General features: G+C 56.6%; 1 protein-coding gene across 1 annotated transcript; it reads left to right on the top strand.

The window, feature by feature from the left end:
• Positions 1–3,059: 3,059 nt before the first annotated feature.
• Positions 3,060–3,509, top strand: KRTAP11-1 (keratin associated protein 11-1). Its single transcript, XM_090288691.1, has one exon. The coding sequence runs from the start codon at positions 3,090–3,092 to the stop codon at positions 3,507–3,509; it is 420 nt and encodes a 139-aa protein (XP_090144817.1). The 5' UTR covers positions 3,060–3,089.
• Positions 3,510–16,693: the final 13,184 nt, after the last annotated feature.

Genomic DNA, 16,693 nt, shown 5'->3' with positions numbered 1-16,693 from the left:
CGTGAGGATGTGGACAGGCGGTCCTTGAACCTCTCCCGTCTGCTCCCCCACGCTGTGCGGACACAGGACACACTTCAGAAGCCTTTGTCGGGTTGAAGCTGCATGTCACACATAACCGCGGGGTGACAGCCGTGGGCCACGCACTCTGCCGGCGTCCCAAGGAAAGAACCTGCTGGTTTCATGTCACAGCGTGGTGGAGTGAGGATGGTGCAGACCCTTGAGGCCTCATGGGGTCGTCCGTGGGTCCAAAAGCGGAGTCTGAACGCCGCACCCAAAAGCCCAGCGCGCGGACCTGTCACGGAGCCTCCCTCCCCCCGGCGGTGCCGAGTCGCGGGAGACGGTCCCCGCGCTCCCAGGCGCCTGCTGCCCTGCGGGGGCCGGACGGGGAACAGCCTGCGCAGCGGGTCCCTCAGACCTAGTGACTCATTGGTTTGTAACTAACCTATGGGTTTGGCTTCCTCTGCGACTGGAACGGCATCATGTGTGAAATGTCATCTTAAAGCGACGTCAGAGCCTGGGGACCCCGTGTTTCCAGGGAGGCCTTTACCACCTTGACCTGAAAGACTCGTCCACGCCTCTGCCGTCCTCTGACCGTTGGCCGTACCCATCACCCTTATACGTAACTGTAGCTTCAAACGGCAGCGTCCTGCCTCGTGCTGAGTGGCCTTGCGCTTCATTCTAACGAATGAATGGTTTTCAAAGGTTCACAGAAGGAAAAAGTATATGAAGTGTAAGGGCAGCTGGGCTTGTACCTGCAATTTTAGAACTTTTATTTACGTCTGTTGTCACTGGCCAGTGGCTGGAACTGAGGAGAAATAAAGGCCGCGCCTTCTGCAGGGTGCTGATGAGACACCGACTGACTGATGTTGTGAAACACACGTTTGCTCCCACTTTAACGAGGGCCTCTCGTCATGTTTAAGTGTCCCCAGCGCAGCTGAGCGGCTCAGGCTCTGTTTTATTCGACTCTCAACTTGGTCAGGTGTAAGCTGTGACCTTGGCGAGCCATTTGACCTGCGTGAACTTGAGCTGCTTCAGGTGACATGACACCCACTCCCTGGACTTGCCCGAGGTGGGTGCCAGGCCTCCGGCTCCGCACCTGGAAGGCGGTCTGTGCTCACGACGTGTTCAGGCCCTGTCCTCCCGAAGCTCACAGACGGTATTTTCTAGGCTGCCTTTATTTGTAAATTATAACTTTCAGTGGAAAAGAGGAATCGAGAGAGAGCAGTGATTTATAACGCTCTCCGCTGTTCCAGAAATGGGACCACAGGTACAGAAAACGTCCCCCGTGGACTCTTTTGCTTCTGCCACTTGGTGAAATGACAAGATGAAGCCCCTTTCACAGCAGCCTTTGAATCTGTGGCTGGTGGAAGCCTGAAACCACTCAGTCATGTCCAAACCAGCCAGCCAGCTCCCGTGGCCGGAACGCCGGCCTTCAAACGCCACTGGGCCTGCCCCGTGGTGGGTGCCCTCACGACACTGTGGAAGGGAGTCATCTCGCAGATGTCTCCCTGCTCCCTCGGGACAGCAGGCCCGGTCCCTGGGAACCACAGTCCGGCTCACACACAGTGCAGCGTCGTCCTGCTCGGGCGTGTGATTAGCCTTCAGTTAGAGACTCGGGCGTTGCCAGTGCGGCTTCGCCAGAACGGATAGAGACGGATGGAGCATTCTGCGAAGGGCCTTCCGACGAGCGTGCACCTAAAGCTGTGAGCTTTGTGCGTGTTTAAAACATGGCCGACCTGTAACCCTCACGCACGTGGGAATCCACGATCATCCCCTCTCCAGCTCCACATGAGCCAGAGGACGCAATGAGTCAGATCTTCCAGTGGTTTTGAGGTAGGAACATCGCTGACCCCTGAAGCCACGTTGAAGTGACTTATGTTGCCGGACTCAATGTGGTTGTGTGCCGGTGGCCCGAAAGCTTCAGCCATGTGGATGTTCCGAGTGGATGAGAGGGCAGTGAGGTGAAGTCGAGGAGAATGGTAGCCTCCCTGTGCTCCCCGAGAATGGAAACAACCGTTAACCGCTACGGCACCCTGTTCACGTACACACTCCTCACCGACTGTAAGGGGTCACTTCCCTCCGGCTCGTCCCCTTGTCCCTGAGGGAGACATGGCCTTGAAGAGCCTTGGGTTTGTCCGCGATAGGAACGCATCCTGTCTACAACTCTCTTGGTGAGAATGAGTATCTTTGGACGATACGGGGCATCCTGGGGGAAAGAGGCGGTGCCCTTTCAAAGGAACATCATGGTCATTGACGTGTGAGCTGAGTCTGCTGCCCTGGCACAGCAGCGGGTCTCATGGGTCGCTGCACCCCTAGTTACCCGATTACAGTTTTTAGGAGTAACGCGCGTCCCTTTCCTTAGAAAGAGCCCTGGCCACAGAGGCGCCCCGCGGAGCCCGCCTCTCGCCGGCTTTGGCGCTTGGACATCAAGGGTGAGTCCCACGGCCCCCTGCCCTGCCTGCAGGCACCGTGCACTGGCCGCTCGGTCAGCCTCTGAGCCAGCTCGTTCTCTGGATGGAAGTCTGTGGCCTTGTCCCTGGCAGGTGTTGTCATTGTCACCTTGAAGCATAGGCAGGGAGGCCCCTTGTCCCTTAGAAGCCCTGTTGGCGACGAAGGAGTGTCTGCCTGGGCTGAGCGTCCCAGGTCTGAGCGGCCACCAACAGGCCAGGGGGTGGGACTGACGCGCCCTGGTCCGAGGGCAGCAGGGTGATGGCAGGGTGGCGGTGGCTTTGGTCTTAGTCTCAGGCCCACGGTCACTGTCTGAGCAAGACGAAGGGCGGAGGAGCTGCGGCCTGGGTGACCAGCGGCTCTGAAGCCGCCCTCCGCCTCTGAACCCCGGGACTGGGGCCAGTGCAGAAGCCAGTGACCTAGTTGCCAAACCGCTCCACTCCCTTTATGAGGGCGAAGGCTTCTCAGGGGACAATTAACCTGCAGACTCACACGCTGTGCTGGGGCCGTGTGAGCAGCAGAAGCCCAGGGGACCGGGGAGCCCCGCCCACCAGCGCGGCTGTATAAGAGCGCCCAGCCCGGAGGGACAGTCACACCTCCGGAGCGAGCCGCAGCCCGCAGTCCAGAGCCCCGTCGGCACCATGCCCCACAGCTGCGCCACCAGGAACCGCTCGGCCCGGGCGACGGCGGGCCCCTGCTCCGGCCCCGGCGTCCCGGCTGCCCCAGGGACCGCGCACGAGGTCGACTACCTGAGCGGCATCTGCTTGCCCAGCTCCTTCCAGACGGGCTCCTGGCTCCTGGCCCACTGCGCTCCGGAGACCGGCTGCGGGCCTGCGGCCTGCCCGCCCACGCCGCGCGTCTCCAGCCCCGGGCAGGGGGCCTGCTGCCGGCAGACCGCCTGCGTGTCCAGCCCCTGCTCCGCGCCCTGCAGCCGGCCGCTCACCTTTGTCTCCAGCAGCTGCAAGGCCCAGGGCGGCACCTCCGCCGCAGGCCAGCCGGCCGGCGGGGTCCCCAGGCCGTACAAGCGGGCCTGCGTGTCCGGCTGCCGCAGACCGTGCTGAGCGCGTCAGGGGCGGCGTGTGGATCCAGTGTCCCTGAGCTGCCGGCTGCCCTGGGACCCCCCGCGCTGCCTGCCCCACTCTCTGCGCCCGGCCCCGGCCCTCGCCGCCCGTGCTGGCGGCCGCCCTGCCTGAGCTGCCCGTGGCTTCCCAGCCAGCACCGAGCTCCCCGTGGGGCGGGTCCCTGGCGGTGCGCACGCCTTGGGATGCTTCCAGAAACTCCCCCAGCTGTGCCCCAGCCCCCGGGCCCTTTGACATGTTCTGACTTCGCTGCTGTTGCTTTTGGCTTCTGATGTTTTTGCTTCTGAGGGAAGGAACTTGGCTCGCTCTGTACTTTTCAATAAACCTGCGTTCCTTGGCATGACACGCGTGTCTCAGAGTCCTTTCCCCCTGAGGGTCTCCCTGTCGCCGAACCTCCCTCGTTGATGTCCTTTCCGAGACCAGAGCGCGGCGCAGCCGCTGCGCTTCGGCAGGGACGCGGGGCGAGCCGGCACCTGCCTTGGTGGCTGACTGGGCGCCCGGACACGCAGTGAGGCCAAGCGACCTCGGCTTGTCTGGGCTCCCGGAGTCATGTCCCTGCAGGACAAGGAGGAGTCACCTGGGAGACCAGGGAGTTTGGGGAGCTGCACAGGGGGTGGGCGGTGGAGGCCGGGGCAGGTCCCGAGGGCCCGGTGGGAACCTTCCCGAAGGTCCTTCGCCGATGAGGCGGTGAGCGGAGCGGGGGAGGGACGGGGCGGCGGCGGCAGGGGCTCCGGCTTGCGACCTCCTTGCCGCGGTGCGCGCCGGGCAGCCGGGCTCCGTGGTTCAGTGACTCTGGCGGGAGATTCCACAACAGGCTCCCGGGACACGGACTCATTTTCTGACTTGGAGCCTGTCCTGTGCTCACTCCCCACGGGGGCCTCAGGGTGGCCCGCGCGCTGGCCCCTCCGGGCTCTCCTGCCAGGGGAGCCCGGCCCCCAGGGGGCTCGCGTTTGCGCTTATCCTCCCTTGTAGCCGAGACACGCCCCGTATCTCTGCTGCAGGGTCGCCCGAGGCGGAACCGAGAGGACGACGCTCCCGGGAGGTGGAGACGCAGGAAGGCGCGTGCGCCCGCAACCGGTGCCCCTCGCCTGCGGGGCGCGCAGGGCGCAGCGCCTGTCTCCGTGTCCGCGCGGACTGCGCCCTTATCTCACCGAGGGCTCCGCGGAGACGCGCGATGCGCCGCTGCTGTTCGGACAGACGGGCATTTTCAGGTTTCCCCCCGCTGTCCCTACGCACAGAGCAAAGGGTCCCCCTCATCCAAGAACTGTGACCTCGCGTGACTCCGGGAATCTCGTGAAAGCAGGATGCGGCCTTTGTTGGGCAGTCCGTCTGGTTTATTCTAAACACAAATCACTCGGGGAACCCCAGGGCACCCCTCCAAAGCTGTTGTTTGCATGACCCTCATTGTTTATTTTAGTCACTTCACATACTGTTGGGAACACTTGAAGTTTTTCAGAGGTTAACAATTATTGTTCAAAATGTTTTTTTGGTCTCTCCTTATTCCTTAGCTTTCTCGGTTTCAATAAAAAACACCCACCAGCAGAGAGGCCTCCGGTTTTTCCTGAGATGGGTAGTCACCTCTAAGGCGCGAGACGTATGTGCTAGTGACCTGGAACGACGCCGGCGTCCGGGCCTCCGCTGAGGCTCCTCCCCGTCGTGCTGGGGGCTCTCAGGGGTGTCTGCCCCCCCGCCCGGCCGTTCCCTTGCCTGCTTTGTTGTTCCCAGAATCACCCGTTTTGCTATCAGAACTCTTCTAATCACGTGTTGAAAGTTTTCTCGCTTCTTGCCTGGGCTTCACAATAAATAATGAGGTTGCGAGTTTGTCTTGAGCACAGTCCTTGCCAACAGGGCCGCGGCGGTTCCTCTCTTCCTGGCCCAGGGACTCGAGATGCCCTTGTGTGCGACATCCCGTCCTGGTGGGGACGCCATCTGAGGCGCTTTGGTTCCAGTCCCGGTTCTGCCCCTTGACGGCAGGTGTGGGAAGCTCCCTAAACTGTAGAGCTCACCCGTCCAGGGCAGATAACGGCGGCGCCTGCTGTTCTCAGGAATAAAGCGAGAGAACCCGGGCGCCTCCCGTCATTTGATGCTAAAGTGAAGTTGGCTTCCTGCCGTGCCCTCCGCCGTGGGGGCGGTCCCGCTCCTCCCGGCGTCCCTGAGGTGGAGGGGCTGCTGACGGCGTCGCATGTTTGTCCCTAATCTGCTCTGGCTCTGACCTCCGGCTGCAGGGGGGTTAGCTCCTCTCATGGACCCCCATCCCCGTTCTGTCGCCGGCTTCCGTTCAGACAGTAACGGTTCCCACGGCGTCCCTTCTTCCCTCGACTGTCACAAGAGCCACCCACGCAGGCCTGACAGGACCTGGCCGAGCGCAGTGCAGCGGGCGCCGGCGTGCGTCTGGGCCCTGACTCGTCAGCCGTCGCACTGCCCGCTCCACGCAGCTGCTCTCGGTGCGCTCCCACATCTTCCAGGCTCTGAGCCCCAGACTTGGAGCTGTAAGTTCCCGAGGCGGGTGACGGGCCCCGCTTTTCCCACAGCTGTTTAATAAATAAGCGCCGCCTGAGGAAAGGGCTGGAAAGCCAGCCACTCCCAGGGGACTTCTGTGGAGGGCACCTGGGGATCCACGTTCCGTGTGGAGCAGAGCCAGACAACTCGAGGGTCGTCCCACGGCTCAGCACGACGTTCGGTTTGAAACTTGGGAGGGTTTATTCCTGGATTTTCCGTTCCCTGTTTTTGGACTGGGGTTGGTGGGAAAACTGGAACCACAGACGGGGAGCCTGCAGGTCGTGGGGAACGAGCGTGCCTCTGTCATCGTCCTCATGGCTGCGGGCTTGGTGCCTTTTAGTCATTTTCACGTGAGTAGGTCCCACCCACTGGGGACCGACTTATGCTACAGTTTTATCATTTACCTGAAATTCAGATGTGACCAGGGTCTGTCTGCTACCTGTGAAATTCTGCAGAAGCCTCGTTTAATGCGATATTATTGCCTCTGGAGTGGAAAGGGGTCTGCAGGGCAGGCGTCTGAGAAGTTCAGATCCCACTCGTGGCACGTGATGCGCTTCCTCACCCCTTCCGGCCTCTCATTGTGCTACACCGGCCTGTGCATTTCTGCTAGAGGAGGGTGTGTTGGCTGTTGGTCTATGTATCATTACAATCTATTTGCCTCTCTACGTCTGTGTTTTTTAACCAAGAAACTTAATCTCAAAGTGTAAAAAGCGGGGCTGTCATTTTGTGAAAGGTAATTTGGAAAATACCGACGGCCAGCAGGGCCGGTGATGCGGAGAAAGTAGCCCACGCGGGGAACCGCGCGGCTCCTCAAAGTTGGGAAGGGGGCGAGGAGACCGGCACGGACCTGGGAGCTGGAAGGAGAGCGACGGAAGCCCCCTCTGGGCGCGCACGAGGGCACGTGCGGCCGAAGCCTGGGGACCGGCCGGTGCTTCCGCCCACACTGGGGCGTGCAGGTCGGGCAGGCTGGCCGGCCCCTCCTTCTCTGAGCCCGGCTGCGGGTTCCGTGTGCGCTGCTTGGTTCGCGTGTCCAGGCCCCGTTTTCTGTGACATGACTCGGAGCTGCCGGAACCCCAGGCAGAGGTCCCCGGAGAGGGACACTTCGCGGGCTCACCGCGCTGTGGGACGTGTCGGGGAGCAGTCTGGGCCTCTCACAGTGAGCTGTGACCTTCGGAAGCCAAACACAGCCCAACCCCCTCGGCACCTCAGGGTGGCTTTCTGGTCCTTTCCCAGAGAACTCTTATTTCTGGCAGAGCCCATCGAGCAGGCGATTTTTCAAAGCTGCGTCTGACGGGGCTCTTCAAGGTCACGGGGAGAACTGGGGGCTCTTTAAAGTGATGGTTAGACTCCCTCCCTCCCCCTCCCCTTCTCTTTCTGGCGCGATGGCTTCATTTCTCCTGTTATCCCCTAACTTCGCGGACATCCCTGGGATAGGAGATGCCCTGGGGCCATGGAACGGGGCGCTTCCAGTAACTCTGACGTGTTGTTCACACAGTGACAATCAGGGCACATGGGAAGGATGCCACAGTTTAAGTCCGTCGTTCAGCGGGTCGTTCATTCGTCCCCGATACTCTGCGGCCGAAGCAGCGGCTGGTGAAGCACAGTGCGCGTCACATGGGCGGGCGCGGTGCCGTGAGCAAGGTTGTGCGTTTTCATGTCACCTCCTGTGTCCAGGAAGAAACTTGCGTGATCCCTCACAGATTGTTGGTGTGCTCTGGGTCCTGTGGTCGGCAGGGAGGCGCACGCCGGGGCAAACCAGCGAGCTCATCTAAACAAAGAGCAGTTCTTTGAGGAACTAAAGATGTGTGACATTAACAGCTACCCACTGACTTTGAAAATGTAGGATACGTTTTATAGGATTTGGTGAAAGTGCTTTGATTTCTCTGCAAAGCAAGTAAGTTTCTTAATAACCCAGGAAACATAAGATGCGAGAAGCGGGTTTTCCAAACGCTGCCGTGCGTGTTGAGAGGAAAGGTCCTTGGGCGAGGCCACACTGTGGCGAGGGGAAGGGTCCAGACGTGCCCAGTCAGAGAGGGAATGGGATCCGCGTGTCTGTCCCCCCTCCACCCGAGTCTTCCCCTCCTGACCCTGAGGCTCTCTGGGAACCGGCTCCCGGAGACCGAGGGACCCGCAGCCCCCAGGGGCCTGGCCTTGCTGTTGTGAGAGCCCGGGGACCTGGGTCTCCCCCGGGCCTGAGTTTGGGAGCTCGGTTTCTGAGGCTCCGGAAGCCCCGGGTCTGACCACGACCACGGCACGTCCACTGCCCACAGCGCTTCCTTCCCAAACTCACGGCGGTGGAACGGTCCGCAAGTTGATGCTGAATCTGCGCCATCTTCTCGGCCTCCACCCTGACGCCGAGGTTTCTGCCATGTGGCTTCCTGTACCTTTGTGCTTCTGTGCCAAGACCCCTGATGACACCCACCCAGGGCATGTCTGCGTAATAGCGAAAGGTGAAACTACTTCCCAAATATATTTAAAAATCAGCATCGTCTCTTCTTTTTTCATCTTCATTGCTTTTGTATTTTCTGTGCATATTTTTTGTGTTGATGAAAGTAATGACTTTAGTTCTGTTGCCGTGGCTGACATTTTGTCACTAATCTAAGCTGTTTCATAATAATGCACCTAACACCTGCCACCTGCTCAAAGAAATGTCTGCTTTTTTAAAAAATGCAAGCTCAGGACAATTGTTTTGCGTAGGACATGTTGACATGGTAGAGCGGTATTCTCTGGAGCTATAGTTCCATGGATTATCCCAAAGAAATAACTCCTCTCTTCTCTTCCTAAAAACAAAAAACAAAACAAAACAAAAAAAAACCAGGTGAAATAAACCTAAAAACTGCTGGGTGAACACGAGCGAAGTTGGCTTCTTTACTGCAGGTGCTGCCCACGCTCCTGACCTGCTCACGTACACTGTGACCCCAAGTACGGCTGTAGCTTGGAACGCACCCTAAAGCGTTGGCCCCTTCGAATACCTTAAAGGAGCAGAATCTCACTAAGCACACGCTCTAAGGCCGTGTGTTAGGGTACACCCACCCAATGAAGGTGGGTGATTTTTGTTAAAGTGCGGCTTTCCGCGTTAGCTAATTTTATTTTTAATTTTCAAGGTGTAGACAGTTGCAATATTTTCAGTAGTTATTGTATAAAAAGTAGGTTTTTCACAGTTCCAGCTTCATGCTTAGCCTATCTTGTCCCTCACTCTGCCGGCCCAGTCCCAGGTCCTTAGAGTCTCTTTCAGTGTTTGCTCTGGGTCGGCAGCTGTTTTATCTGAGCCCATGGAGGTACAATAGGGTTAGGTGAGGGCCATAAAGGGGGGGTGTGTGTGAGAGAGTGTGTGTGTGAGTGTGTGAGTGTGTTAGTGTATGTGAGTGTGTGAGAGTGTGCGTGTGTGCGAGTGTGTTTGTATGTGTGTGTTAGTGTGTGTGAGTGTGTTAGTGTGTGTGTGAGTGAGAGTGTGAGCGTGTGCGTGAGCAAGTGAGTGTGTTAGTGTGTGTGAGAGTGAGAGCGTGTGTGTGAGCATGTGTGTGTGAGTGTGTTAGTGTGAGTGAGTTAGTGTGTGAGTGTTGGTGTGTGTGAGTGTGTGTGTGAGTGTTGTGTTAGTGTGAGTGTGTGTGACTTGGTGTGTGTGTGTGAATGTGTGTGAGTGTTAGTATGTGAGTGTGTGTTAGTGTGTGTGAGTGTGTGAGTGAGTGTGAGTGTTAGTGTGTGAGTGTGTTAGTGTGAGTGAGTGTGAGAGTGTGTGTATGTATGAGCGTGTTAGTGTGTGTGTGAGTGAGTGTGTTAGTGTGAGTGTGAGTGAGTGTGAATGTGTGTGAGTGTGTGTTAGTGTGAGTGTGTGAATGTTGATGTGTGTGAGTGTTGGTGTGTGTGAGTGTATGTGTGAGTGTGAGTGTGAATGTGTGTGAGTGTGTGAGCATTGGTGTGTGTGAGTGTGAGAGTGTGTGTGTGTGTATTGTGAGTGTGTGAACCAGTTTTACTCCTAGGACCTTTCTGTTAGACTTCATGCAGGCTCCATCCCGCCCGGGAGAAAGAGGAGGCGGCGCTGCCAGCCTTTTCTGAGAAAAAGAGGGCATATACCAAACTGGCTAGAAAGTTATGCTAACTGGACAAGCAGGAAGAAGCACAATCTAGCTCAGTGGACATGAATACAATTAATGTTTAAAATCCAAACCAGGAAAGGCTTTAAGAAACAATGACAGCAGTGGGCAGTCAAGGCCACGCTGTGTCCCCTGTGTCGGCTCTCAGTGCGTCCCGTGTGCGCCCAGTGACCTGGGCCTGTGCTGCCTCCTGCCCGACCGTTGGGACAGCGGGCTCATGGGTTTCCCTGACCACAGCCTCCTCTCCAAATTCATATTCTTTCTGCGCTGTCATCTCACCACCAGACCTTAGGAGTCCCTAATCATTTATTAAAATTGTCAAGGTGTGATGGGCAGTGTATTGGATCTGGGGAGAAAAAGCCTCATTTTGACAGCTCCTCATGAGCTGTGCACCCTTGAGCAGGTTACCTAATCGGGGTGAAATGATTGCCTCCTGTAAGATTTCTGTAATAAAACCCTGCCTGCCTAATTCATAGGTTTGCTGCAGGGTTTACCTGATACCGGAAGGCTTTTTGTGAACCTCGGAACAAAACACTCACCCGGTAAAGAACTGTCTTAGGCCGGTGATCTGGGCTTTTCTGAGTCTCTGCTGACCACGTGCTGGTCTGAAGGGGCAAATCATTCACAGTGGACGGTCGTCCAGCGCCTTGGGCTTTCGTAGCAGACGTCTTTGCTGATGTCCTTCTCCTGCGGAGCTCCCTCCCCTCCTTCTAGGTGGCATTGAGATGTTCTATTTCCACGGCAACTTCTCTGTCCGTGTCCTAGGGCCGTGGAAGGCTCACGAGGTGCCACAGGGCCTTGGAATGCTCTAGGGAAGAGCTTCCCCTGCGTTTCCCAGCTCCTGGAGGCTCCTGGGGGTCCTCAGCTCGTGGCCACCTCGCTCCTGCCGTGGACTCAGTCTCCATGTGGCTTCTCCTATGTCTCTTTCTGTCTCTTCCAAGGATATTTTGTCATTGGATTTAGGGTCCATCCTAAATCAAGGATGATCTCATCTCATGATCTTTAACTTAATGACTTTACAAAGACACTCTTTCCAAATCAGGCCACATTTATGGGTGCTGGGAGTCAGGACTTGGACATACATTTGGGGGGCTACTGTTCAGCCCGATCCAGCTTCCCAGGCCGTTCCAATCTGACTTGTTGGCCTCACGTTTCGCCTGCGGCTATGTGACCTGGAACCAGCTGAGAGGACAGCACTGTCTGTGACCCAGCCGAATGGAAAATGACAAGGACCACCTATGAAGAGGTGAGCACTAGTTTCTTCTAATTTAATTGTTTTCAACCATAACTACATATCCCATAAGGAAGCATCATTGTTTAACTCCCTGTCCAAAAAGTTGGATTATTTAACTACTTTTTACAACTTCAAGAATGGGGAAGAAATTTTCTCATTTTTTAAATACATAATTTGTAAAATGAAACCGTTTAATTGCAGAATAGAGACCATTATGGCTCACACCTTAATGATTAGAAAAAATAACGCTGTAATACTCACAAAAGTAGAACATCTCTGAACTGGGTGCAGATAAAAAGCCAAACCTTGACACTGAACTTAGGCTGGGAGAGCACAGGACTGCATTGGCTCAGCGCCCTGGGGCTTCCTGTGCTCACGGTGAGCTCAGTCCCATTGCAGTGCGGGCTAGGACCTCTGCCTTCTCTTTGTCACCGACCCCTTGCGGTGTGTCCCTCTTTGGTGGTGATACATGCCACAGAGCCCAGTCACGGCCACAGCCACCACATTATTCGCAATCCCAGCCAGTTCACAAAGCTCATCTGGGTTTCTTCACTTAGACACGCGTCCAGCTGGACAAGCGGCAGTGTGTGTCAGTGATTATTTTGTTTAGGTACTTGGACGACCCCCGGATTCTAGAACTTTCTGATTCAGTGCAGCCCTTGGCAGTCACCACCCAGATCCACAGCCTCGCCCTTTGCTACATCACAAACCTGCCCCAACTTCGTTCAGCCCCTCCCAGGTAGAGCTGGCTGGGGAGTGCGTCTCCAGAGAGCCACGCGGGTTTTCTACGCCGCCTTCAGTGTGGGACGCTGCCTCCACCGTCCGTCATCAGAAGTTGACTTTTTTTCACTCACAAGAATGAAGACATAGCAGCTTCCTCGTGTTGTCCTTCCCCAGGTCTGGCTCAGTGACGAGAACCTTCTGAATTTGCTCACCTAACATACTTCTATTCGTCGTACTTCCAAGAGCTTTCCCACATAGGCATGCACGGGGAATTTCCAACCTTTAAAGCCCTCAAACGAAACTGTAACTGCTTTGCTTACTCTGCGTGGATTTCCCTCCGCCCCAGGCCACAGCTCTTTCCAAGCGCTCGTTGGAACAGTGAGGAGTTGGCCAGAGGCGGACGGGCGGAGGAAGATGTCTGAACGTCTGTGCTGGTGGCCCTCACTGTGACGCTTCCCGTCCTACCTTGATCCAGGTGAGGAGTGGTGACGGAGGAGAGTCAGTGAGCACTCGGATGACAGTGGCCATCCGAGCCCCCAGCTGGAGTGCCGGGCAGAGTTCTTAGTCACGTACCTTGAGAGTAAGACCGAATGTTAATTTAATCCTGGGTTTCTGATTTTTGAACAGTTACTTACCTGTATCATTACGCTTTAAGATGGAGCTGGAGGAAAAGATAAAGGGCAGAAGGAAGCACTGCGATCTTCTCCAGGAGAGACAAAGGCTTGTCACAGGTACCAGCAAAGGTCAGAAGACTGTCAAATCTCCACGGAACTCTCCTGCTTGTAAAAGGCCAAGACCGCGCGGAGAAGTCCTCTAGGTGGTGTATTGACAGCGGAGCTGAGGTCAGTTTCTAAGTGCCCCAGCCGCTCCTGTCTCCCCACCGAGGCCCCAACGTCGCATGGTAGAGTCCTGCCGCCTGCGCGGAACCACGCGCGTAATAAGGGGACTCTGGGTTCGTGCCCCTGATGTTCGTTACCTCGTGATGGAGAACTGCAGCACCTCACTGGGTCTGTCTGGGCTCCTCAGCTCACGGCTCTCTGCTCCTCCCTCCGTCAGGGGTGCCGTCCTGCAGAAATTTGTTCGAAGTTTTGCCCTTCAACGGCCCCTAAGAACCTGTTCTGCGTTATTGAAGGCCCATTATTGCGATCCGTTATTATTGCTCATGGCTGCTTCGTTCCTTTCATTACATTTTAATGAACTCCCAGAAGGCAAAGGATATAAATTTATACAATGCCTCGGTATCTTGTATCTTCTGAAGCCCACATGACAGACAGCACCCCATTGGGAATTGCAGACTTCTGGTTGGTTATCGAAATCTGTTCTCCACGTTTTCTAACACAGTAGAGCTCTAGCTGGCTTGTGGCTGCCCAGCTAAAGCCTGCACGTTCCAGCCTCCCTTGCAGCTAAGTGTAGCCACGTGACTAAGTACTGACCAACGGATTCGAGTAAAAATACTGTGCCCTTTGACTCTCATTCTTAGCAGAGTTGGATGCATGTTTCTTTGGCAAGTTTCTTGGGTTGCTGAGATGAGGGAAGAGTTAGGAGCAGCTGACTAGGACCTCCGTGTGCAATCTGTCTTTTGAGGGTGGGGGACCTGACTACCAACATTGCCTGCCTTTGTGCTGTTACACGAGAGCATAAACCTATGCCTTTCAAAGTCATGCTTATTTGTCCTCTGTTACAACAGCTGGAAAATTAACTTATTTCATATCGAAGTTACTAACACACTGTTTTGTGACCAGAATTTAGGGGAAAAGATTAGGATACTAACTAAATAATCGCGGTCATAGTGACACTGACGTAAATGCTCTTATGAGCCAGCCCTGTTCTAAGGGCTTTAATGAACCAACTCACTCACTAACTAGCTAACTCCTTGTGACAGCCGACCCCGTGCTGTAGCTCTGCAGCCGCCCCCCTGTGTCAGGTCAGCACATCGCAGAGACAGCTGCACTCGGCTCGCGCTGCTGACCTGCCCAGCTGGGCCCGGGAGAGCTGGGGGCCTGTCACCTGGCCAGAATGCTGACCTGAGGCAAGGCTTGGCGGTGTCTGGCCTTCACAGGTTGGAAACTTCTGTGGTCGGGAGTCATTTTAAACCCATCGTGGTCAGGTGTGCATTTGGAACCATTCGTGACAAGGGGAGGCGTGAGTTCGTGGAGGTGTGTGCCAACCCTATCAGATAAGTGCTATTAGAAATTACAGTACTGAGAACACACTTGTCCCCCAAAGGTGCTCCAGTGAGGAGTGAAGGGCAGATTTATGCCATTTCAATGACTTTTAAAATGTAAACTTCATGGAAATTAACATGAAAACAAAGAAATACACATAAGCCTGGTGACACAGTCAGTTTTCACAACGTGAACAAATTTACGTCATCTGTACGCAGACCAGGAAACCATATGACCAGTCCCAAGGGTCCCCTGTCCCCTCCCAGTCATTACACACTGCATTTTGAGGGGACATTCCTGGTGTGTTCTGCAGTAGCTGGGATTCTATCACATTGAGTGTCTTGTGTGCATGTATTTTTGCCATTTAAACAGATGCATCTTTGAAATCAGCAGGTGCAGCTGTTGAGAAAGAATGGCCTCCTGGGAAGCCCCACCCTCCAGGGCCTGGCAACCTTCTGGGTCAGCATTTTCAGCTCTGACACAAGGAGCCAAATTTCATGTTCTAGAAACTTCTGCTCCATCTTGTATGGCCCCCGTTGCCCTTTGGTTCTCCCAGCTGGGGTGTTCCCTGCGACGAGGCTCATGGGCTGGCGTGTGTCGACGCGGCTGGTTTCCGACTGTCCCTTCCTGGGCTCTCGTTGGGGATCTGGCAGCTGCTGCTCCAACAGCTGTGGCCTCGGCTCAGGGAATTACGGTTCCAGAAAAAGCAGAAATGATGGCGGTGTGACATCGGGGCGTTTGGCTCTGGCTGAGGATGTGGCAGTTCTGAAATTTGAAGGTTAGCTGAGTCCGAGCCAGCGGCATCCTCCGAGCCCACGCGGGGCCGCTGACACATACAGATTTATGCCGTTGTTTTACGTTCTCCAGGCTTCAGCGGTCGCTTCACAGCTAATGACAGACTGTCATCCCGGTCTCTCCCGCGTACCAGATGCCATCTGTGGTTGTCCCAATTCCAGATTTTATTTACTCACCACGGAGCTCTGTGTGTATTGATTAATGAGGTCACTTTTCTAGAAGGAAACTCTGCACACGCCTAAAAAGCCCCAGTCTTTCCCTCCTGTGTGTCCCCTTCACTCCTCTCCCAGAGGACGTCCCTCTGACACCTCCGGTCAGCACCGTGTGGGGCTTTTCCACGCCAGGCAGTTCTGTGACCCCAGCTGGGTGTCTCACAGCTCAGCTCTGTGCTGACTCCATCGTCCTGGAGGCAACTTCAGACCCCTCGGGCTGGGTTCTCAGCCCCACGAGGCACCACTGCAAGAAGTCAGTCCCCAGCTCACCCACAATTCTGTCCCACGCGGCTGCGATCGGAGACCCCCCTGGCCCCCCAGGTTTGATGAGTTTCCCCGTGTGGCTCACAGAACTCGGGGGACACTCCCATTTACCAGTTAAAGGCTGTGACCAAAGACACAGAGGGGCAGCTGGACGGAGAGACGCTCAGGGTGAAGTCCGGGAGGGTCCCGGGTGTGGGAGCTTCTGTCCCTGTGGAGCGGGGCGCTCCCCTGCCCCGCAGCTCCTGGACCCCACATGTTGGGGTTTCCTGGAGGCTTCCTCAGGCAGGCATGCCCTGTCACTCACTCATTTGCAGCCCTTCTCGCTCCTCAAGGGCGCGGGGGGCTGGGCTGGCATTTCCGAGCTTGAGGTCATGGCTCATCCTTTCTGCTGCCCAGGCCCCACCCAGGACCCCCCCCCCCCCCCCAGAGTCCCCTCATGAGAGAAAAAGGTGCTCCGACCCCCCGGGAAGTGACCAGGGATGCAGGAGCCCTGTGCCTGGAATGCGGCAGAGACCGGACACGCCGTTCGTCCTTTCCCGGGTCCTCTTTGTCCACATTCCACGTCCTCGGACTCCACCCCGCTCAGAGACGGCCAGACACCTTGGTTTAGGTGTGTGGGGCGGACTCCATTTTCCACGGCGGAGTCTGAAGTGCGTGAGGGGCACCGCTGCCTAGGGCTTTGGGGGGGGCTTTGGGACCGTGACCGCGGCCACCCACTGAGGCTCTCCGACGTCAGACATCCCGGAAGGCACGTGCAGGTTCTGGGCCCTTGCTGCGGCCCCACTGGCACGGGGCGTGGCTGCAGGAGGCCGGGCCTTGCCCCACGCGGCGTGGTGAGGGAGGGAACTCGCCGTGGGCTCTGCCCAGGAAAGCCCCTCGGGGCCCGGCTCCGCTGTCCTCAGGGCCAGGCCACAGCGTTGGGGTCAGCACTCCCCCAGAGCTGCCTGGAATGAATGCTTTCCTGCCCATCAGCAACTCTGCTGACTAACAGGTCAGGACCACGAGGGATCGTGCTGTGGAAGGTCCCTAGGCCAGGTTTTCACCTACAGGTTTGGCGGTTGGCTGGTGCGGGTGTCGGGGTCAGGGGACGGCTTCCCTCTTCAGGTCCGGGGCCGCGTGAAGCCCCTTCCGCCACCTCCGACACTGGGCGCGCCACGTTCGTTGGCTTTAAACGCGGCTG

This window comes from Furipterus horrens, unplaced genomic scaffold (genome assembly GCF_987537825.1).
Source record: "Furipterus horrens unplaced genomic scaffold, mFurHor1.1.pri manual_scaffold_1, whole genome shotgun sequence".
NCBI classification, from domain to species: Eukaryota; Metazoa; Chordata; class Mammalia; order Chiroptera; family Furipteridae; genus Furipterus; species Furipterus horrens.
This window is presented reverse-complemented; position numbering and strand designations above follow the sequence as displayed.

What these genes read in the sequence shown, in the direction of transcription:
- KRTAP11-1 (XM_090288691.1), top strand. Translation starts at nt 3,090, where the DNA reads ATGCCCCACAGCTGCGCCACCAGGAACCGCTCGGCCCGGGCGACGGCG.